The sequence below is a fragment of the Mustela nivalis genome (assembly GCF_964662115.1).
Source record: "Mustela nivalis genome assembly, chromosome: 16".
NCBI classification, from domain to species: domain Eukaryota; kingdom Metazoa; phylum Chordata; class Mammalia; order Carnivora; family Mustelidae; genus Mustela; species Mustela nivalis.
In genome coordinates, this window is record NC_139035.1 from 42,452,580 (window position 1) to 42,476,704 (window position 24,125).

The following is a 24,125-nucleotide window of genomic DNA, read 5'->3' on the forward strand; positions in this document are numbered from 1 at the left end:
GCATACGTATTAGAACTATGCTGTATGGCTAACTTAAATGTAGAACTTTTTCACACTCAACTGACTTTTTTAACTGTCAAACTACCCATCCCAATCATATGTAAAAGCGGCTTTTGTTTAAATTCCCGCTAAAATTATGGTGAGAAACCACTGGCAGGGGACAAGAGGAGGAGTCAGTGCTAGAAAGTGCACTCCTCTCTAACTTTGAGTGGGGAGGAGACTGCTGGGAGCTGGATTTTCTTTTTTTCTTTTCTTTTTCTTTTTTTGGAGAGGGTGCTTTTGGGCATTTTATTTTTTTAAATCATTTTTGTTTTCTCAGAAAGGCAACTTTTTAATTTCTCTGTTTTTCCAACCAAGGGGAAACAAAGAATAGTCCTTTGGCCTCCACTCACCTGGAACAGATCAAATGACATCACAATTCCATCCCTCGATGGCAATGCAGCAGTTGTCCTGAAAATAAAAGACATGTCCAAACCCACCATGTCCCAGCCCTCCATTATTTACAATTAACCCAGAGCCAGGACAGGGAGCTGGATGGCCTGTTGCTGGGTTCCGTTCACACTGACAAAAATGTAAAGATGTATTCCTATGTAAGCAATCATGATAACATGAAAACTTTACATAAATTTGGAAGACATGAAATATACACTTTACAAATTGATTCTTTATACTTTCAAAATGGATTTACAACAGTATTACTTTACACAAGTTCCTACTTTATACAATATTTTGTTTAGGCAGCTTTTCAGTAACATTTCTATTACAAGTTAGTTACACATGGAACCTCTCAGAAAGTTGGGAAGCCTGAGGAGCTACATGCAAGGGGCTGATGACAGAGGCAAAAGGTGTGAGGCCATCGCTCTGGTGCCCAAATAGGAGCTGAGAAAGGTCTCCGACTCTCATATGGAGCTAAATCAAGGCACTGGGATCTTCACTGTTTTCCTCAGCTCTTCTTCCCAACAGGTAAACTTTCATCAGAAGAGGACTGTGTTTTCTACATCAATATGGCATCGAAAGGCCTCTTAATACAGGTAGACACCTATCATAGACTAGCACAGTCAGATATTGAATGGTGATGGTTAATGACTTGAAGTATCTGTCGTTCAATTCTATCTCCTGTTACAGATATATAATAGCATCTATAACCCATTCCAGTCTGTGCTATGTGGCAAGAAATCTAGGCAGGACTAAGCCCAGAACACCCAGGAGCACAAAATATCACTCAGTGCCTGATCCAAGCCAGAAGCAGGTCTTAATACAGTGCCAAATACCCAGCAAGATTATGAAAAAACAGAAGAGGCAGAAACGCCTGACAAACGGTCTTGAGTTCAACAAAACGTACAATGCTACACCAAGTTTAACCCGCTTTCCAGGTAGGACTCCACTTTGTTCTCACGGTTATCCTGCATAAATACCCGAAGGGTCATGTTAATTCTAACAGCAAATTAAGTGAATCCCAGATACTTCTGTCAAAACGAAGACCTAAAGTCTCAAGATCTTTATATAGCATTTTTTGAAGCTCTGTATGGCAGAATGAAGCATGGAAAGCAGGCTATTACCAACCTCCACCACCATGGACAGCAACTCTGGCTTTAGGCTAACCTTGAAATAGAAGAAATTAAGTTCCACCTCCCACGATGCTGAAACGAAATTGTGAAAAGAAGTCTAACTCCTTTACAGCTAGTCTAAATTACACAACCTTTCTCCAGCCTAGAGCCTACATTAAGAAATAAGCCCTTTCTTGAGTCCACATAAGAAATCCTCCAGTCTGATTTGGAAGAAGGAAAAACAAAAACACAAGAGCCACCGGCATGAAGCAGGGGCACTCATCTGCCCTCTGGCGCTGAGTTCACTAGACTCCTCCCCTCTCCCAGCTCAGACTCCGGCTGATGGTCCTTCCTTCTCACACCTCATGCAGCTGCAGGACTATGGAGACAAAGCATCAGTTTCTCTGTGTTTTCTCCTCTTTCTCAGGTGCAGAAGTTTTTTTAGGACACAGGCCAGCTTCACAGCTAACACCCCGTAAACAAGTTTTTACATAATACCACTCTGCAGTTGAGATCTGGGTTCTTAACAGTGGGCAGGTGACAGCTCTCTCCAACTTCAGTATCATCGTTATGTGAAAACATCAGAGGCTCTCTCCTGGGAGAGGGGGTAGTAAATACACACATTCTTGCCCTTCCCCCGACTCAAGAGAGGCAGAGAAGCTACCTCACTGGGAACGCTGTCGTCAGGGACTGTGGACAACCCACACGTGAGGAAGAAAAATGAGGAGGGGGCAGAGGAGGTACATACCAGATGGGCAAAAGCTCTCTAAAGGCAAAGGCTTTAACTGCAGTGTATCCTTTTAGCTTATATTCTCAATGGAATTGGGACAGCTGGCATCCTGTCCCAGTGTCAGGGGTTCTAAGAATTCGGATACTTAAAAAGGCCAAAGCACGATTATTCCAGATTGTCCTCTGGAGACTCTTCTCTTTTGGCCCCAGAACTCTCAACAGACGAGGACAAACATCACAACAACTGTGGGAAAACTGCAGACAATTCCAAGTCATTCTTAAAAAGATTTAATTATTTGAATTGCATCAAAGGGGATATAGTACATTTAAATCTCTGCTACATCACAAACTGCTGTTTTTGTTTTCTTTCATTCAAGACCCACTAGTTCTACCCATCTCCTGGTTTATGGCTATAGAACGGGGGGTGGTGGTGGTGGTTAAGTATTACCAACAGAAGATGAAAACCCAAGCAAGCGTCTGTTCTGTTCAGCAGAAGGCGTTCTTCACTGCAGAACAGAGCCTTTTAAAAAAGAGAGAAGGAGAAAGACTGTGGACTATGGACAACCACTAACGACAGCTAGAGTCAGAGGCAGGGAAGGAAGTGTCGGAGGCACAGCCTGCACGTTTACAAGCTGCCCCTCGACCCACACTTTCCCAGCCCTCTGCAAGGACCATCTTCCTTAGATTTCCTTTTGACATCTTAACCCTAAACCAGGTTTTCCTGTCAATTCCAATATAATGAAGACATCATTCTCACAAGGAGGACTGAATTGAGGATTGGAATGATTTGCCACCATTCTGAAAAGCTTACTGAAAAGCATCATGGCTTTAAAGACAAGTTCTACTCCTTGAAGACTAGGTGGGGTTCTTTATTTGTAGAGACGGGAGGCATATGGCCCACCAAACAGAACAGGATACAGAAGAACCATCCACCGCTGCTGTAGCCTAGTTGGGCAGAGGCAAAAGCAAGCAACCCCCCTCTTGCTCTTCCAAGCCCACAAAGTAGAGGGGAGTATGAAGCTGTAGTCTAATGGCTCTAAATAACCAGCATTTAGTGTTAAATTAGGACCAAGGATTTATTCCACAATATAAACTGCAACATTTGATACAAGCTACCAAAAAAATAGTAGGAGAGGAAGGAAGGGGTAGGGGAAAAGCCAAAATACAGCTGTGGCAATTACTTACAGAGCAGTCTCTTTTCTACATCACTAGTTCATCAGTGACACTAGAAACTAGACATTTGTGTTCTGTACATCAACCAAATGCTAAAGCACCAACACACTGTTTGGAAGTTTGTTTTGTTTTGTTTTAATTCCAGCCACTGAAACCAACATAGAAGTTATTGCTTTGATAAATAAACCTAGTCTACCAGGAAAAAGAAAAGTGGATAAAGAAACAAACAAAAACCCCAAAAGTGAAAAACTTAAGTTCCCCAATATGGTAACAGAGTAAACAAGAGAGAAATTCCTCAAATGAGGATTTACTGGAATCTCTGGAGCCCTTCTGGGCACTGGAACTGAGTTGGACTCTTAAGCCGGTAAATCCCAGACAGAGGTAAGACTTTAATGCTGTACATGAAAAGGTGAAAGCTCCAATGCCTTCCAAATTGCTGGAAACCCCTGCAAAAAAACCAGTCAGCATTTCACACCTCAACAACCACAAACAGCTCTTAAGGAAAAAAATACAAAAGTGTCAAAAAATTTTTTAGTTGTTTTTTCTTTTTTTCAAAGAGTTCTGGAAAAATGATCCCGTAAGGAATAGAAATAGCACCGTTTACAGGCTGGTCTGAATACCAGTCCTGTAGCTTTGCTGAGAAATTGAAGAAATCTTCTTGGTTGGAGTCCTGAATTACATTAAGTGGTTGGGGTGGGGGGTGTTTGTGTTTGTGTTTTTTATTTTCGGCTTGGTGCGTCCTTCACAGTACAGCGCACACAGATGTAGTCTTCTTTCTCTGCCATCTCTGGAGAAACACCAACACAGACCTGGTGAAACCACTGATTGCAGCTGCCATCACACTGGACCCAGTCCACCTGGTTACAAAGAGCAGGGAGACGGGGTTTTCAGAGGAAAAAAATGTGATTCGAAATTGGGCAGGCCAGCCTCAAGATATTCAGGCCGTTTGCCACCAACGGCCACCGTCCCACCACTGGGACCTCCGGCACAACAGCTATGCCACACGAGTGTAGCTGGCCCACCAGCCAAAGCAACCAAGTCAAAGCCATTCTTCAAGTCGTGACTGCTTTGGGGTTAAGACAGCGCCGCCCTGTGATAAGTAAGCAAAAGGGCATTACATCAGCATCCCTCCCACCTTCTTAGCGCCGGGAGGTGAAAGCTGGAAGAGCAGGAAAAGGAAAAAGGGAAGAATAAGAGTTTCTTCAAGAGAAGGGAGAAGACCCAGGAACGATGTGAGAGCAGAGATATCAGTGGGGGAGGGCTGAGCAATCCATTCAGATCAGCTCAAAGCAGATAAGCAGGAGAGAAAGACCCAGCGAGATGAGGTGTAGCTTACAGGGTTTCTGAGTTAAGGGAAAGCACGTCCTCTATGGCCCAAACCTCACTGACCTCATCTCCTTCTGGCTGCAGGCAGCTCACAGCTGGGCAGATGGCATCTTCATCCTCAGAGTCCTCCTGTTCGGAATAGGATGTGTCTGAGGGCAGGGAATGAGTTTCGGCAGAACGGACTAACTCATAGCTACGCTCTCTCTCTAACTTGAAACTGTTCATGTCCTTGGAGTGGCTCAGTTTGATTTTCTTCTTTTTGGGGGTCCGCATTTTTTTAACTCGATCCCATCGGTCACTGGAGAGGCCTTCTCTTTCCAGGCGTCTCTTCAGTTTTCTCTCAAGACTGTTGATTCCGTCTCGCTTCCCACGGCAGCACTCATTCTGGGTGGAAGATAGGCAAATTGGATTTTAGCCTTCCCTTGGCCTGTTACTCAAACTAGTGAAGTATTAGCTGTATGAGAAACCAGATGATCTCTCATCAACATTAAAAAAAAAAAAAAGCCTGCAACCCGGGGCGCCTCGCTGGCTCAGTCGGGGAAGAGCACTCGCCTCTCTCTGGGGGTGAGTTCGAGCCCCACATCAGGTGTAGAGAAGACTTACTAAAAACAAAACAAAACAAACCAAAAAACCCCAAACCCGCATCCTAACACCCCTGCCACCAAGTTCTCTCATGTCCTACAGGACAACCTGTTTGGGTTTAGCTAACTTAACTGCTAGTGCTATCAAAAGAAAGAATAGAGAAAGGAAATGTTAAAGACATGATTAGCTTTCAAATTAGCAGCAGAAAATGGGGAGATGCCATTCTTCTCTTCACCAACTACAGGAGTAAAAGACTACCATGTAGTTCCTACCTAAGTGTGTATGCTTATCCTCTTACCTACGGACTTCTAAGGAACCGTGCTGATACTCCTTCTTTAAGGACATACATCCCGACCCCTTAAAGAAATAAAGTGCCTTAACGGAACGTCATCAATAATGGTGCTACAATACTATTTGGTATCATAATGAAAAATAAAATTCTAGGGGCACCTGGGTGGTTCGGTTGGTTGAGCGTCTGACTCTTGTTTTAGGCTCAGGTCATGATCTCAGAGTCGTGAGATCGAGCTCCATGTCAGGCTCCACGCTCAGTGGGGAGTCTGCTCTCCCTCTCCCTCTACATTCTCTCTCTCAAATACATAAATCTTTTTTAAATTTAAAAATATAAAAATAAAATAAAATTCTAAATGATAGTTGATAATAAGATTCTTTTCCCCACCCTGACTACATTCTCATCAGGAGTTTTGAATGTTATAGGTCAGCTAGCTCACTAACATAAGAGTAGCAGCATCTTTAAGCTAAGACGTAGGACATACATGATATCTATCCCCTTCAAGTAAGTCAGCACTCAAAACGAGCACCCTCAGTCTGATGACCCAGTCCTCACACCAGCTGTCCTGTTAGGGTTAGAGCAGTTAAAACATTTGTTAAACATTAACTCCAAGATATTCTTTAAGTTTTGAAAGCTTTATACCAAAGCCTTCCCAGCTATAATTACATTTTCATCTCTACCGTCTTTCTCTTACAGAAAAGAAATTCTACTTCTAGCTATTAACATATGGAAATGATGAAAAGCACCATGCTAAAAGGAAAAAAAAAATTCACAGTCACTTAAAAAACAGCACCAAACTCCAGGATGTGAGGCCAGAGTGATGCCTAGCACCCTTCTGTTTATCAGAGCCTTTAGGAAATGAGGCTGTGAGGTAGAAGTTTGCATCCTTTTCTGGATCGAAAACAGAATCCCATTCACTGAACTAATTAGATGGGATGACACTAAACATCATGCCCCCCACGCCAGGCTGTCCTCCCCGGCTGCCGGTGGACACTCACCTTCTCACTGCTGGGTCTAGCTGGTGAGCTTCGATCAGTTTGCGGAGCAGGGGCTGGCTTTGCAAGTAACGTCTGGTAAAGTTCCTGAATTTCAGGAAGAGATACCTGGAGCAACTGGGCTTCCATCAACAGTTCATTCACTTCTGGACTAACACCTGCCAAAGAACACACCAAAGTGTAATGACAACAAATGGAGGGTGTTTCACATGGACACGGACATGCAAGCAAAGCAGGATTAGCCCTCAAACCACTGCCACTTTCTCCTTGGGAAATTATATTCAGTTGCAGTCAGGTTCACATAATGTGTTTAAAGCCATAATATAGTAAGAGCCCATACAAGATTTTCTCAGGCTTCTGATTACTGGGAAGTACTAATTCTACACGGAATCCCTTCTTCACTTTCAATTACTGCTAACACGGAGGAGGCCGTACATCTGCCTGGATAGTTTCTGCTTTCAGGGACAGTCTGGGTGAACTGAGTAGCTCCAACCCCATTACCAAACAAATACTCCTAGGGCCTGACTAAGGGTCAGAACTCCCGTGTGGCTCCAGGGAGAACTCCTGGGACAGCCATGTACACACAAGCACAGCGGACCCCTGAACAACGGAGTCAGGGGAGCTGTGTCCCTGCACAGCTGAAAATCCATGTTACTTTCAACTCCCCAAAACTTCATGCTAACAGCCTACTGTTGACTGGAAGCCTTACCAATAAAGCTGATTGACACATTTTGTATATTTATGTATTATATACTATTTCCAGAATAAAGTAAGCTAAGGAGAAAAAACTGTTCAGAAAAATCACAAGGATGAGAAATATACATTTATAGTCACGTATTTACTGAGAAAAATCTATGTTTAAGTGGACCTGAGTTGTTCAAGAGTCAACATAGGAAAAAAAAAAAGGAGGCAGGTTTCATAGATTATGTCTAAGATCCCAACAGAACCCATGACTTGGCATCCGACTGAAATGACTGGTATTTAAATGTCAGCTGGCACGGGATTAACCCTTTTGTCTCTGAAAGCAATGTGTTAAAGCCTTTCTCTATTTGTTTTGCATTTATAAACCTTCAAGCATGATCATTCTCCTACCTTGCAAATACACAGTAACCCATATCCGAATCTGAAGATAAAGTCTTTCTATGGACCTGAACAACAAAACCCTATTGCAAATTACTTGTTCTTACCCAGCCCTCCCCGCTCTTCCTCAACATTAATACAAACCATGGAGGGGGATACAACTTCGGCCAGTGGAGAAGGGAGAGTGTACATATGAGGCTTTGTTGTCCCGGTCATCAGGCAAGGAGAAGGATGTTGTGCCAGTAGGCTGAGACACCTAATGGAAGGAAAACATTTTATAGAAAGGCCTTTTCAGGATTAAAAATTCTCCTACTAGTCCAGGGAATGCAGTCTGGGTTATCAAGCAGGCAAACAGGAAAGAAGGATTTCAATTCCCAAATGAAAGAAGTCTCTAATTATTTTAGATCAAGCTAAACCAACTCATATCCAACAAGCCTTTAATCTTCCTGGTTTTACCTGGACTGATTCCACAGAGATCAAGACCACCATTGGGAGATAAGGCATTTTCTTTGCATGAGAATAGATCATACAGCCTTGTATTCCCTATGTAATTCTCCTAATGAAGGCTGTAATACAATGAACACAGACATGCGCCCCTTTGATCAAAGCGAGTGAGGAACTGCCAGATCTCATGCATGTCCCCCTTCTTCCCTTCCTCAGTGTTTATTAGAAAGTGCTAGGACAAACACTCCTTTGACTATGAACTAGTAAATAAGTTAGAAGAGTTATGTCCTCTCCTTTTATCAATAGAAGTAAACCTCTAGCCTATCTTATGTAAAGAACATACATGTTTCCCCTGTAGGCTACCCAAATGACCACAACTCACCCTATGCAACAAGAATTTAATTCATCATTTGCTAAGTGCCAGGCACTGCCTGCATTTCACAAGCCCGGAAAGAAATGTAAAAGAAAACAAGGAAACATATATGATGGAAATCAATTTTTTTATCTTTTATCTTTGGTCGGCTGAACAATTTAACTCATAATTCACTGTCTGTGTTAGTATAGCATAACATAAGCAAGCTATGAGATCTCAGCTAGAAAAATCTGTATGTGGGATGCCTGGGTGGCTCAGTGGATTAAAGCCTCTGCCTTCAGCTCAGGTCATGATCCCGGGATCCTGGGATCGAACCCCATATGGGGCTCTCTGCTCAGCAGGGAGCCTGTTTCCGCCTCTTTCTCTCTGTCTGCCTCTCTGCTTACTTGTGATCTCTCTGTCTGTCAAATAAATAAATAAAATCTTTAAAAAAAAAAAAAAAAAAGAAAAATCTGTATGAGATCTGAAAATCAGGTCAAACTCATAAGACAACTGAATATGGCCCTCCTGACTCTACTTTTCTGCTATTTCACATTCTTTTGCTGCAGCCACGTTCTATGGAAGAAGACAAAATACTCTGCCCACCCCAGTGATGATCAGGAGAATCTGGCTTTTATAGCAGAAAGATCACGGCTGGTATGAAACGCACTGCCTTTCCTCTGAAGCAGCACAGTACTCAGACACTTCAAAACCTACTCCTTCCTCAAGGGGCAGTAAGAGACACAAGGCAGAAAGCACCTTCCCCTCTAGTCAGTGACTTACACGAGAGGAAGCAGGGGGGAATAAAGAGTCAAGCAAAAATTCCAAAAATTGATGTAGGTTAAGTACATATCCCACAGAATGGGAAAACGTAGATAGCTACGTTATCTATGAAAAGGTGAAAACTGCTCTCCAGAAGTAGACTGCCTGAGAGACATCTTCCCAGTGCCAGGAGCAGAGGAAACGAAAACAACACGGCAGGGACACAGAGCCCTCGAAGTGGAGAGCTGCGCAGTCAGCACTGGTACCAGTCAAGCCATCGCCAGGAGCAGCAGACGTCCGGGGCAAAGGTGTAGGGGAAAGGGACAGAGCTCGGCAGATCCCAGAACTGGCAGAGACAAGTCCAGACTCACCTTATTTGTCTCGGCCACCTGTCCCGCTGAGGCCTGCCATCTGCTGTACCACAGTCCCGATCCCCCTCGATCCTGCACAGACTTGAGGTTCCCTGATGAGAGCAGCTGCTGGGCTCTGTGCTGCCAGTTCACCGTTCTTTCGATCATGTATCGAAGTGCATCTCCCTCAGGAAGGCGAACGCGGATACGCTGCAGGGAGGCCAGCAGGGGCAGAATTTTCTCTAATGGAGGCTTCTCTGATCTCCGACAATGGGGACAAAGCCAGATTCGGGGGCCTTGTGAAATACTGGGTACCGCCACACAGCTTGTGTGGAAAGCATCCCTGCAGAGTTCACACTGGATCATGGGGGCAGCTGGGGCCTTCTGACACAGGCAGACTCTCAGCTCCACATCTTGGACAGGTGACAGCAGCTTCCCTTCATTGGCTAGCCTGAGAGACTGCAAGGCTTCCATTTCCCTTAGGCGAGCTTCCCCAAGTGTTGCCATCTAAAAAGGAGTTACCAATCAAGGACAACGTCAGAGAGAATTGAGCCCTCTCCTAAACCCCAGGTCCCAGAGTAGATGATCTACGTTTGAATCCTGGCTCCATCTCACTGAGCTGTGTGAGTGGCCCTGGGCAGCACATTCCACTGCAGCTCAATGTTCACATGCGGAGCCCACCTCCCAGGCCTGCAGGGATGATTGCGGGGCAGCCGCTGTGCCTGGCACACAGGGAACAATGTGAGCAATGACTGAGCACACGCTACTACTTAAAGTCTAACTTCCTTGCACATTTACTTCTCTTAAAAGAAGCAGCTTCTCACACATCTGCATGCTCTAATTCCCGGGGTTCTCCATGTTTTCGTAGTTCCATTAGCTCCTATTCTCTTAGAAAGGCACTTTGGGTAAAAAAGTCTCAAGCAGCCACTACACGACTGGTAGTTTATGCCTCCTACAATCTTTAACATTGAGGCCTTTGTGTGTGCTGAACACAGCCACTGTAGATAATGAACCTCATACCTCATGAAAGAATTAAACAGAGAACACTTTATCAGACTTCACTTACACACGTGTACCCAGCACATGTCCATCCTAGAAAATAAGCTCATTGGGGCACAAACAAAAGCAAGTTGCTTTTGTGCAGAGTGTGGCAGGTATATTCAAATTGAAAATCTTTCCTCCCTATTAATACACGAGACATGTCCCAGAACAGTGGGGAGATCGGCTAACCTGTATAAATGACTTGAAAATAACTCATGAACAGAAGCAACTTCACAGTAAAAACCTGAGGTGACACTGAACATATTCCTGAACAGTATTTACAAGATGTCCATAATTAGAACCTTTATATAAAGGGACTAATGAACTATATAAGCTATCCAATACATAAACAGGTCTAGGCATTACAGATTTATCCATTATGCACCATGAAGTAAAAGCTATTTAAATGTGATAAACTAAAATTACTGGCTACATTAAGAGTTAGCTACTACGGGTGCCTGGGTGGCTCAGTGGGTTAAGCCGCTGCCTTCGGCTCAGGTCATGATCTCAGGGTCCTGGGATCGAGCCCCGTGGCGGGCTCTCTGCTCAGCAAGGAGCCTGCTTCCTCCTCTCTCTCTCTCTCTCTCTCTCTCTCTCTCTCTGCCTGCCTCTCTGCCTACTTGTGATCTCTGTCTGTCAAATAAATAAATGAATAAAATCTTAAAAAAAAAAAAAAGAGTTAGCTACTACCACCTTGATCTTAATACCCAGTTTCCCCTATAAAAGGCTGGACCACCGTAGTCCTCCAACAGCACTTTATTGATACAGAAATATAGATAAATGGAGGAGAAAGTGTAGACTTTTAAAACTGAGCTCTTCCCTCTAGAAACAGAAGCTACAGGCTGTGGGAACCATTCCTTTCCCCAATTCTATTCACAAATACTTAAAATGTTAACCTGTTAGTTAAAACCATTCACAGTTATCACACCCACCTACCATCAGACCCATTATGATTCACCAGATGAGGTACCCTGAGTCATAAGGCCAAAATGAACTCTCCATTATCTTTTTGGAACGGAAAAAAAAAGTATGAATGAATAGGAAGAAACAAAAAGATCTAGAAGTAAATTAGGGAACAAACCTTTGGCGTATTTTTAAAAGCTCCACTGTTTCTGTAGATAAAAACAATGTACAGGCGATACATACATCTTATATGATAAGATGCCTTCCTAGAATTCACAAATGGAGAGCCGACAGCTTGTTTTTCAGAGTTTTAAATGAAGTCAACAAGTAATGCCTGAGTTCTTAAGCCACAGCTTCATACACTAGATGGGGAGAGACTAGACTCTGAAAGAGCATGCAAAGTTCAAGAAAATGGCTTTACAAAAATAGACCACAGAAGTTAACAGTGGAAAGCAGCACCTTAAAAAAACCAGAATGAGGGGTGCCTGGGTGGCTCAGTGGGTTAAGCAGCTGCCTTTGGCTCAGGTTGTGATCTCAGGGTCCTGGGACTGAGCCCTGCACTGAGCTCTCTGCTCAGCGGGGAGCCTACATTCCTCCTCCTTCTCTGCCTGCCTCTCTGCCTACTTGTGATCTCTCTGTCAAATAAATAAATAAAATCTTTAAAAAAACCCAAACAAACAAACAAACACAGAATCATGCTCAAGCAGCAGAATCTGATTAGAATCTGACTCAATGTACAAATATGCCCTAAGGAAATCTGTGTCAAAACACATAAATCAAGGCAATCCCATGTCAATCACCAGAGAGGTCAGACAGCTACAAAGGAATGGACTGGAAGAGCGGGGAACATTTTTTTTTTTAAAGATTTTATTTATTTATTTGACAGACAGAGATCACAAGCAGGCAGAGAGGCAGGCAGAGAGAGAGGAAGGAAAGCAGGCTCCCTGCAGAGCAGAGAGCCCGCCGCGGGGCTCGATCCCAGGACCCTGGGATCATGACCCGAGCCGAAGACAGAGGCTTTAACCCACTGAGCCACCCAGGCGCCCCAAGCGAGGAACATTTTGTGCAACTTACAGCACCCACATGGGACTACATCCAACTAAAAGCTTCTGAAAACGGAATTAAAAGCTGACCTATAGAACAGAAGAAAATACTGGCAAAGCACATACTGATAAGGGGTTAATATCCAAAATTCATAAAGAACATATACAACTTAACAGTAGAATACAAACATAGGCAGAGGATAGGAGTATTTTTCTCAAGAAGACAAACAAAGAGGACACAGGTACATGAAAAGGTGGTCAACCATGAAACTGCAAATCAGAGAACCACAATGCAAGATCAATTCACACCTAGCAGAATGGCTATTATAAAAAATGCCAAGAAGTAATGCATGTTGGTGAGGATGTGGAAAAAAGCGAACCCTGATACACTGTTGGTAGGAACGTAAATCAGTGCAGCCATCTTGGAAAATAATAAGGAGGCTCCTCAAAAAATTAAAAATTAGAACTACCAAATGATCTGGCAATTCCACTTCTGGGTATTTATCTGAAGAAAAGAAAAAAACTAACTTAAAAGTTAGTGTTAACTAACCTGTACCCCCCATGTTCACTTCAACATTATTTCCAGTAGCTAAGACATGGAAGCAGCTTAAGTGTCCATCAGTGGATAAATGGATAAAGATGTGGTATACAGAGGTGACTGGGTGGCTCAGTGGGTTAAGCCTCTGCCTTCAGCTCAAGTCATGATCCCAGGACCCTGGGATCGAGCCCCGCATCGGGCTCTCTGCTCAGCAGGGAGCCTGCTTTCCCCTCTCTCTCTGCCTGCCACTTTGTCTACTTGTGATCTGTCAAATAAATAATTAAAATCTTTAAAAAAAAATGTGGTGTATGTATATATAATGGACTATTACTCAGCCATTTAAAAAAAAAATAAAGAAAAGAAATCTTGCCACTTGCACCAATACAGATGGAATGTAACTGCGTTAGGCTAAGTGCAGTAAGTCAAAGACAAACACTGTATGAATTGAGGAAAAATAAACCAAACCCAAAAAACAAAAAACCAAATCCACGGATATAGAGAACAAATTGGTGGCTGCCGAGGCCAGGGGTAGGGAGTGGGCTAACTGGGTAAAGGCAAGTCTAAAGGTACAAATTTCCTGTTATAAAAGAAGTTCTGAGGATATAAGGTACAGCATGTTGACTACAGATAATACTGTACTATACTGTATACTTGGATGTTGCTAAGAGAGTAGATTTTTTTTTTTTTTAAGATTTTATTTATTTATTTGACAGAGAGAGATCACAAGCAGACGGAGAGGCAGGCAGAGAGGGAGATAGAGGGAAGCAGGCTCCCTGCTGAGCAGAGAGCCTAATGCGGGACTCGATCCAAGGATCCTGAGATCATGACCTGAGCCGAAGGCAGCGGCTCAATCCACTGAGCCACCCAGGCGCCCCAAGAGAGTAGATTTTTTTAAAAAAGATTTTTAAATCTTTAAGATATAAGTATTTTTATTTTTTATTTTTTAAATTTTTAAATCTTTAGGAGTGCACAAGTAGGCAGAGTGCCAGGGAGAGACAGACGGACAAGCAGGCTCTCCGTTAAGCAGTGAGCCAGATGCGGGGCTCGACCCCAACACCCTGGGATCATGACCTGAGCTGAAGGCAGCATTTAACCAACTGAGCCACCCAGGCACCCCAAGAGAATAGATCTTTAAAGTTCTTATCATTAAAAAAGAAAAAGTCCGTAACTATGTACACCTGAACCTAACAATGTTATATGTCAATTACAGGTCTATAAAAGAAAAAAAAAGAAAAAAAACCACTAAACATCTAAATCACCTATCTTCTTTTGTCCTAATACTATGGCTCACTAAACATGAGCTAGACACTGCTTCAGCTCCTTATGATGATATCTTTGAATCAACAGCGCTTACGAAATACAGTCGGATGCAAAGGTATCCAATACACTTTTCTTTTTTAAGCATGTGTGTTTGTGTATTTATTTATTTTTACTTAGTAAGCTCTACACCCAACATGGGGCTTGAACTCACATTCACCTTTGACAATTTTCAGACAGTCTTTCGTAAAACGGAGTACTTTTAAGGTTATTCTTTTACATGCTTTACCAATATCCCTGTGAACAAGAAAGGGTTAGAAATCCTCCTCCCTAGGCGACAGAGAAAGAAGAAAAAGCCCACTACATACAGCAGAAGCAGTCTCCTTGCTTTCACTTAAAGCTCTCTCCAGGTCACTCAGACTCTCTAGTTTGGTGCTTTTCTTCTTTCCACTTGGTGAGGGCTCCTTGAACTTCCTCTGCTTCCTCTTCAATCCCCAAAGGCCAATGTCACATCGAGGACACAGCACCTAACGTGGGGCAAAGCGCAGATTTCAGATTAAGCCTTAGGAATAAGCCCCACAATGAAAGCCTAAGCAGTGGTTAGGATGGAAACTTATCTAACATTTCCTCTGTCAAATGCCGCCCTAAAGTCAGAAAACTCTCCTCTACAAAGGGAGGGCCGAGGAGGGAGGGAATGAATTTCACAAAAAAGACTGATTTGATTACAGATTGGATGAAACAGTAGTTAAGTTCAACATGATATTTACCAATTCTAGTCATAATGTACCATCAGTATCAGCTACAAAAAATACAAGTGCAACTCCAGCACTTCATGAGCGGTGGATGAGACCATTTACCAGGCTTATTAAATGCAAATGGTACCACATGGCCAAGGTTAGAGGTCCAATTTCAACCCAGATTGAGGAACTTCAATGAGAAAAATGTTCTTCTTTAGACACTGAATGTTATCCCTAAGTATATCCAGATGACATTTAAAGGTTATTTCACTGGAAGTTTAGAAGAATCTCCCTGGCTCTACTGAAAAAATAACTCCCAATATGTAGACCAGTCAGTGATACCACCTTTGTAAGGGAAGGGACTACATGTTCTATAAGCTACGAGATCGAAGGTCTTGTAGGTGGGCTGGTTGCAAACTTACCTCTAAGAGAGAATATGGCGAATTCTCAGTCAAGAATGTATTAGCAGCACATTCTTTCCAAGCCTGAACCTCAGCTACTAGTAATTCCAGTCTTGGTAAAGAATTCAGATGTACCGGGATAGATCGGCCTCTGGTAACAAGTTCTATGAGTGTGTCTAATACTGGCACACGTCCTCCAACCTAGTGAGTCAAGAAAAATTGTAGCAACTTAGGAAAAAGAATACTTCTCTGCAAAGTGGGAAAAGCACAATTCAGAGTAGACCTACTCCATGATTTCAACATGTTAATTTCACAGAGATGGACAAAATTTGCCAGCTGACCAATGGCAGTGGGGGTCTGGGTGACATGTGTTCCTTCACTTAATACTTTAAAAGAACGTAGTTTGTACTAGTCGCCAAGGATACAACTATGAACATGACATACACTGTAATCTCTTGTTGACTTTTTTATTTAAGATTTTATTTATTTATTTGACAGACAGAGATCACAAGCAGGCAGAGAGAGAGAGAGGAGCAAGCAGGCTCCCCACTGAGCCAAGAGCCCAATGTGGGACTCAATCCCAGAACCCTGGGATCATGGCCCGAGCAAAAGGCAGAAGCTTTAACCCACTGAGCCACCCAGGCGCCCCTCTTGTTGACTTTTAATGCCCTTCTAAATTTGTCACCTTGATCCCTACAGACAGCCTGAAAAAAATTCAAGAGAAATGCAGATTTGCAATAACTCAAAAGGTTTTTACACAGACTTACGTTGATAAAACCAACAGTATTTTACTCCAATCCACCCAATGATGAAGCAGCTCAGTATAAATTATTCAGAAAACTAAAAGAAGGCAAAAAGTCCCATGGTACTCAAATGTTCATATGCATTAAGAATCAAGCGGAAGCTTGTTTAAGTAAGTTTCCCGGGCCCCATCCGCAGATATTCTGATTCACGTTACCAGCAAAGAGCCCATAAATTTGCATTTCTTTCTTTTTTTTGTTTTTGAATTTGTATTTCTTCATATGTTTCCAGATTATGCTGATGCTCTTGATACTGAGACCACATTTAAGATTTTATTTATTAATCTGAGTGAGTGAGTGAGTGAGCACGAGCAGGGAGAGTGGCAGAGTGAGAGGGTCAGAGAGAAGCAGATTTCCCACCAAGCAGGAAGCCCAATGCGGGGCTCTATCCTAGGATTGTGGGATCATGACCTGAGTCAAAGGTAGATGCTTAACTGACTGAGCCATCCAGGCACCCCTTGGGACCACCTTGAGAGTGAGAGACCCAAACAGGAGAAGAATAAAACATGAGGCTGGGGGTAGGGAGCACTGGTGTGCTTGTTCTAATACAATGGTAAATTCTAGCGTCACTAAGTAGTTATCCAAATATGTCCTGATGTGATGCAATACAAAGTACACAGTATCACCTGATTACTCTAAGTAAAAAATATTTAACTTTAACCCATCAACTCTTTGAAACTAATTTCCAGTTTAGAGGAAATACCAAAGCTAGAACACACCATAAAGAAATAACGAGACAAGGGCGCCTGGGTGGCTCAGTGGGTTAAAGCCTCTGCCTTCAGCTCAGGTCATGATCCCAGGGTCCTGGGATCGAGCCCCGCATCAGACTCTCTGCTCAGCGGGGAGCCTGCTTCTACCTTTCTTTCTGCCTGCCTCTGTGCCTACTTGTGATCTCTGTCAAATAAATAAATAAAATTTAAAAACAAAAACAAAACAACAACAAAAAAACAAATAACGAGACAAATCCAGGAGGCAGAACTCACCACAGGGTGACTATTCTAGACAGTGACATGAAAGAAAGAAGGCTCAAGAAGAAAACACCATGAGACTCAGAGCAACTTAAAGCCATATGTCAGTTAGGTGCAACATGTGGTGGTAGACGAGATAAACAACCAGAAGGGACATTTTTGGGGAAACTGAGGAAAACTGAACATAGACTAGGAACTTGCTGTTTCATTGCTTTTGATATTTATTCTTTTTTTTTTTAAATTTATTTATTTGACAGAGAGAGATCACAAGTAGGCAGAGGCAGGCAGAGAGAGAGAGGAGGAAGCAGGCTCCCCGCTGAGCAGAGAGCCCCATGCGGGGCTCAATTCCAGGACCCTGAGATCATGACCCGAGCCGAAGGCAGCGGCTTAACCCACTGAGCCACCCAGGCACCCCTTGATATTTATTCTTACAGGCTGGAACTGTAAGGGCATAAATGTTCTACTAGACACTTAAAAGCGGTGACTCACAAATTACATGCTGTCTTTAGTATTTAAATTAGAAATAAATGGAGGGGCGCCTAGGTGGCTCAGTGTGTTAAGCCTCTGCCTTTGGCTCAGATCATGATCCCAGGACCCTGGGATCAAGCTCCGCATTGCATGGGGTTCTCTGCTCAGCAGGGAGCCTGCTTCCCTCCCTCTCTCTCTGCCTGCCTCTCTGACTACTTGTGATCTCTGTCAAATAAGTAAAATCTAAATAAATAAATAAGTAAGCAAATAAATAAATAAACGGAGTGCTTCCTATGTGTAGAGTACTGATTAACATTGAAAGTACACAACCCACAAGGTACCAAGAGGCTCTGTGCTGTTCATCACGTCCCTCCGTTAGTCCTTAAGTACATAGTACAAGTAAAGGCCAGGCTATTATTTTAGGAATGGAGCAAGACTTGCTTTTTGTCCTTGTGGGCACTGTGGAAAACACAGTACTAAGTAGTATATAGTACGTCCTCCTCCTGATTCCACATGTTCATCTCTCCTTACTGCAATGACCTCACCCTGCCATTCTGGTTGCCACCAACTGTAAGTAAAAAGGGAGACCGCGACTAAACCTAATCAACAATATCTCCATCGTTATCAAGAGCTTGCACCTAAAACTCCCATTAAGGAAGTTTATGTACACAGTACATAAATTTTTTTCCTTTGGCTAGCTGGGGTCACCCCTTAATTAGCTAATAATATCTATCAAACAATAATGTCTTCTCTCTTCCCTTTCAACTAGAATAGATGACCAGATGTTTTGTTGCAAACATCTGGCTAAAACTGTCTGATTTGGCATTTCTTGTTAGCAAAATTTAGCAATTAGCACTACTTAAAATGAGAAAAATATTCAGAAAACCAGGTAGTATTTTTTATTTTTAGAATCCAAAGGCTTCGGGGCGCCTGGGTGGCTCAGTGGGTTGGGCTGCTGCCTTCGGCTCGGGTCATGATCTCAGGGTCCTGGGATCGAGCCCCACATCGGGCTCTCTGCTCCGCAGGGAGCCTGCTTCCCTCTCTTTCTCTCTCTCTCTGCCTGCCTCTCTGCCTACTTGTGATCTCTGTCTGTCAAATAAATAAATAAAATCTTAAAAAAAATTAAAAAAAGAATAGAATCCAATGGCTTCAACAAAACAGAACTCGAGACTCAGAATGAGATAAATTTTTAAAAACCTAGCCTATTTAAGAATTCAAAGATCTTTTTTCCTCAATAGGTCCGTAAGACTGACCTACGACAATTACAAAGACAAAAGCAAGACACTATCCACCAACCACTTTTCAATTGAAGCAATCCAACATGAAACTGGGTAAATCACAGAATGCATTTTGTCTGTACCTTAATAATGCTACAAGTGAATTTAACACTTTTATAAAATATAGGCAAGTCATTTAAGTATGACATCTAGCACGTACACTTAGTGCTAATTACTTGGAACTTGTTAAGTTTCATTTCTTTTGTGGGGTGAGGAGGCACTGTTCTTTTTTTCTTTTTTTTTTTTAAGATTTTATTTATTTATTTGACAGACAGAGATCACAAGTAGGCAGAGGGGCAGGCGGAGAAAGAGTAAAGGAAGCAGGCTCCCTGCAGAGAGCCTGATGCGGGGCTCAATCCCAGGGCCCTGAGATCATGACCCAAGCCGAAGGCAGAGGCTTTAACCCACTGAGCCACCCAGGCACCCTGGCACTGTTCTTTAAGTCACTACTTAGTGAGGGGTACTGGGGTGGCTCAGTTGGTTAAGTGACTGCCTTCGGCTCTGGTCATGATCCTGGAGTCCCCAGGATCGAGTCCTGCATCAGGCTCCTTACTGAGCAGGAGTCTGCTTCTCCCTCTGACCCTCCCCTCTTCTCATGTGCTCTTCTCATCTGCTTTCTCATGCACTCCCCAGTCTCTCATTCTCTCTCTCACATATAAAATCTTAAAAAGAAAAAAAGTCACTACTTGGTGAAAAATGCCAGGCCTTGTGGCTTACTTTTGCCTTGTAATCATATAACCAGACTCACTAAATCTGCTACTCTTGTCTGTACTCTAAGTTGTTAACAAGCCAACAAGAGACAACTGTACTCAAAGGTCAGAAACTACCTTTCTCCCACTTTTATTTTTAGCTTTTTCTTCTAACCTTAACCAAGTACTTAAGTTTGTCAGGATCCCAAGCTCCCCCCAAAAGTTGGTTGAATTATCTAAACTTTAAATATTTAAGCCAACTGGTCAGGACAACAGGTGGGTAAATAGGTCTAGGTAAGGCTGAATAGAAAAAATTATTAATTTGGCCAACTGAAAACAATCTATATGGTGAGATTCAACACAGTACCTTTTAAAATTTTTAAATTATTACTCTTCATAGATGCACCTATACATGCAAGGTCTTTTTTTTTTTTTTTTTTTCTTTTAAAATTTGACAGAGTGAGAAAGAGAGGATAAGCGGGGACGTGGCAGGCAGAGGGAGAAGAAGCAGACTCTCTGCTGAGCAGGGAGCCCAATGTGGGGCTAGATCCTAGAACCCTGGGATCATGACCTGAGCCAAAGGCAGACACTCAACCACTGAGCCACCTAGGCACCCTAAGACATTTTTTTCTTACACCAACCTGCAGGGCCTCCACATCCTGAAGCCAGTCCCTGGCTCTCTGCACCGAGTCTTTGAGAGCTGCACCATTTGGCAGATATGCAGGGATCTCCTCAATCTCCTTAACTGCCGTAGCAAGGCTGTTCAATGAATGCCGAGGTCTAAAATATGAAATGTAAGAACTATTTAACATTTTATATTGTGGTTCATTTTTTTCTTTTTTTTCCCCTGTGGTTTGTTTTTCTTAAGGTTTACAAAAGAAACTAGAAAAGCCATTTCAAAAGAACTTCAGGATAGCAAATAATTTTTTTTCAAGTGTCAGTAACTACTAAATATCCAAATAACGAGTTTCAAATGTCTGCATAAAACTTTAGAGCATCAAAGATAAAGGAAATAACCAATATAAAGCATTAAGTTCTACCTATTCCTGAATTTATGCTGCTATAACCACAAACTTTTCATTTGCAGAAGGTAACTTAAAGATCATTTACTGTGTTGAATTACATACACTGTTAAGATTCATACAGTTGCACTAAGGAAATTTAAATTCTCTAGGGTATCAACATACCAAAAACATAGTATCAAAAAATGTGCTCTCTACTCAAAGACTACTATTTTAGGATTACAGAACAATGTCTGTAACCATGCATTTTTTGGGTACTTTATGTCATCAGTTGGACCAGTGAAGATCTGTCAGACAGAAAGCAAAACTAGGGAGGGCCTGATCTTTCTCTCAGATGGTTTACCTGAGTCTAATCAAATCTCTCTAACACAGGTAAGATGTTCCATGTCACTACCCAACAGCAAAAAAGTACATTCCTACTCCTGCAGGCAATTACTGGCACTACCTTCATTTTACCGAACAGTGCCAGCAAGTAAATGTCTTCAACTCAAACATTTCAAGACTCTTTGGGAACTTACTATCTGTGGGTTTCAACAGTTTGCTACTTATTTGTAAAACTTTTTATTCTCTTGAAGATGGATGGTATCATAGGGGTCCAAAGAAATTTCAAGCAACTCTAGGAATGGCAATTCCCCTTTGAACTATTCATTTCACAATCAGGAAAGGAAGAAAAAAAAATTAATATTCCTTTACTCGAGTTCCAAAGCAACTCCAAACATCTCAAATATTTCTACATGTATTCTATACCTGTATCTGCAGCTTCTGAACACTGGTGTGCTCTACTGCTCTAAGATGAGACGTATTACCCAACCTTCCCCAAGAGAAAGAGGTGGGTTTGCTTTTTTACCTGGCCTTGAGAAGACTCTTGGCTTTGTCATCCCAGTGCTCTGACACTGTGAGCAGTTCCTGAAGCCGGGCCATTGCTTTCTCCACTGCTGAATACGGGGCAAGACCCACCCCTAGGTCTATGAGACGTCTCATATCATCTAATGTAAGGGAGCTGGGGTCTAGGCAAGCTTGCTGAACCTCTTCTAGCCAACGGGCCTGCTCCAGACGGATACGCATCTCAGCAAGCTGTGGAAGTTCAACGTCAAATTCAAAGCTGACATCCAGCAAGTCTTGCAGCTCTGCAGCACTAGGCATTTCCTCAGAGAGCAATTTCTGACTGTGCTGTTGGAAATCTTCTACACGATTCAAGAGATCCTAAAAAAAAACACAGGTTGTTGTATCAAAATAGCAATTTTAGTAATTGTATTCTTTCGTACTTAGAATCTTCAAATCATATTAAATGGACTCTTCCATCTCATAGGATTTTATCAATGGTACGGGTAAATGAGAGAATATATAAGCCAAATGACAACTGAAAGAACTGACTATAACAGGCCTTTTACCTACTGCAAAGAGTGGCAGATGGTTACTTTTAAGGTAAAAATTTCCAACTTTACCTCTCCTTTGTAGGCCTGTTATAATCTCTTTATACACACACCACAAAACACTCAGCAGGTTATTAAAAACATCTGCAAATAGGGTGCCTGGGTGGCTCAGTTGGTTGAGCAACTGCCTTCAGCTCAGGTCATGATCCCTTGGTCCCACGATCAAGCCCCACAGCCCCAAGATCTAGTACCGCATCTGGCTCCCTTATCAGCAGGAGTCTGCTTTTCTCTCTGACCCTCCCCACCCTCTTGGGATCGCGCTCTCTCTCAAATACATAAAATCTTAAAAAACAAAAATAAAATCTGCAAATAAATGTACAAATTAACCACCCAAGATGACTTAATCATGTCTGTTGAATTCATTTACAAAACAGAGGATTACCAAAGTACTTCCCCACACATAGCTCTAAGAGTTACCTTTAGCAAAGGTGTTTGACTGAGGACACATGGAAGCGCATACAGCTGTGTCACAAACTGTCGGAGCTCATTCACTGTCAATTGATTTTGGGATTTTCCACCACCAGATCGGTATCTATAAAGACAAAGGCCCAAGAAGCCATGAGCACATGATACATTCATCATTCTCAGATTCAATGTCACTGGAATACAGGATGGAAGGAAAAACTAGTTATAATAGTTTTCCAAGTTTAGCCACAAAAGAGTCCAAACTCAAGCAGAAGTATATACCTAGTCTGTCTTTTGCCATTAAGCAGCTGCTGTGCGACAGAGGCACACTTCTCTGCATCCTGTGTGACTAAGCGAAGGTGACGCAAAAGATCATTGTCTGGGAATTTCTTCATTTCAGATTCTTCAATTAAAGCCTTAAAGCTGACAAGACCTAGGAATAAAGAAAAGGTCATTTTTTATCTGTGATTATTGTTTATTACGAGTGATATGAAATATAGGAGGAGAGTTCGTCATTTAATTTTTATTTTTGGGCTAAGGGTGGAGTGTTTTTATTTATTTAAGTTTTATTTATTTATTTATTTATTTAAATTGTTCCCCGGCACTATTACTTTTATATATTTTTTATAAATATACACTGTATTCTTAGCCCCAAGGGTATAGGTCTGTAAATTGCCAGGTTTACACACTTCACAGTACTCACCATAGCACATACACTACCCAATGTCCATAACTACCCCACCCTCTCCCTACCTCCCCCAACCCCACTCAGTTTGTTTTGTGACATTAAGAGTCTCATGATTTGTCTCCCTCCCGATCCCATCTTGTTTCACTTATTCTTTTCCTACCCCTCGAATCCCCAACATTGCATCTCCACTTCTTCATATCGGGGATATCATAAATTGTCTTTCTCCGAATGACTTATTTCACTCAGCATAATACCCTCAAGTTCCATCCATGTCATTGCCAATAGCAAGATTTCATTTCTTTTGATGGCTGCATAGTATTCCATTGTATATATACCACCTCTTCTTTATCCATTCATCTGTTGATGGACATCTAGGTTCTTTCCATAGTTTGGCTACTGTGGACACTGTTGCTATAAACATTTGGGTGCAAGTGCCCCTTCGGACCACTACATTTGTATTTTTAGGGTAAATACCCAGTAGTGCAATTGCTAGATCATAAGGTAGTTCTATTTTCAACTTTTTGAGGAACCTCCTTGCTGTTTTCCAGAATGGCTGCACCAGCTTGCATTCCCACCAACAGTGTAGGAGGGTTCCTTTCTCCGCATCCTCACCAGCATCTGTCATTTCCTGACTTGTTAATTTTAGCCATTCTGACGGGTGTGAGGTGGTATCTCATTGTGGTTTTGATTTGTATTTCCCTGATGCCGAGTGATGTGGAGCACTTTTCTTGTGTCTGTTGGCCATCTGGTTGTCTTCTTTGCAGAAATGTCTGTTCATGTCCTCTGCCCATTTCTGGATTGGATTATTTGTTCTTTGGGTGTTCAG

At 42.4% G+C, this 24,125-nt stretch overlaps 1 protein-coding gene across 6 annotated transcripts in view; it reads right to left on the bottom strand.

Moving 5' to 3' along the window:
- Nucleotides 1–3,333: 3,333 nt before the first annotated feature.
- Nucleotides 3,334–24,125, bottom strand: part of KDM5B (lysine demethylase 5B) — a 115,364-nt gene continuing 94,572 nt past the window's right edge. For 3 of the 6 annotated variants that reach the window (XM_082702034.1, XM_082702030.1, XM_082702035.1), the window contains 12 exons: nt 22,894–23,044; nt 22,624–22,738; nt 21,621–21,976; nt 20,393–20,531; nt 15,571–15,750; nt 14,780–14,938; nt 9,651–10,136; nt 7,866–7,977; nt 6,645–6,799; nt 6,131–6,211; nt 4,839–5,159; nt 3,334–4,306 (listed from right to left, as the gene is read on the bottom strand). In XM_082702034.1, the coding sequence (XP_082558160.1) occupies nt 4,169–4,306; nt 4,839–5,159; nt 6,131–6,211; nt 6,645–6,799; nt 7,866–7,977; nt 9,651–10,136; nt 14,780–14,938; nt 15,571–15,750; nt 20,393–20,531; nt 21,621–21,976; nt 22,624–22,738; nt 22,894–23,044 (2,393 nt within the window). In that variant the 3' untranslated portion in view covers nt 3,334–4,168. Of the gene's footprint in view, nt 4,540–4,838; nt 5,160–6,130; nt 6,212–6,644; nt 6,800–7,865; nt 7,978–9,650; nt 10,137–14,779; nt 14,939–15,570; nt 15,751–20,392; nt 20,532–21,620; nt 21,977–22,623; nt 22,739–22,893; nt 23,045–24,125 lie in introns of all 6 variants that reach the window. The other 3 variants (XM_082702032.1, XM_082702031.1, XM_082702033.1) reach the window with 3 other exon arrangements.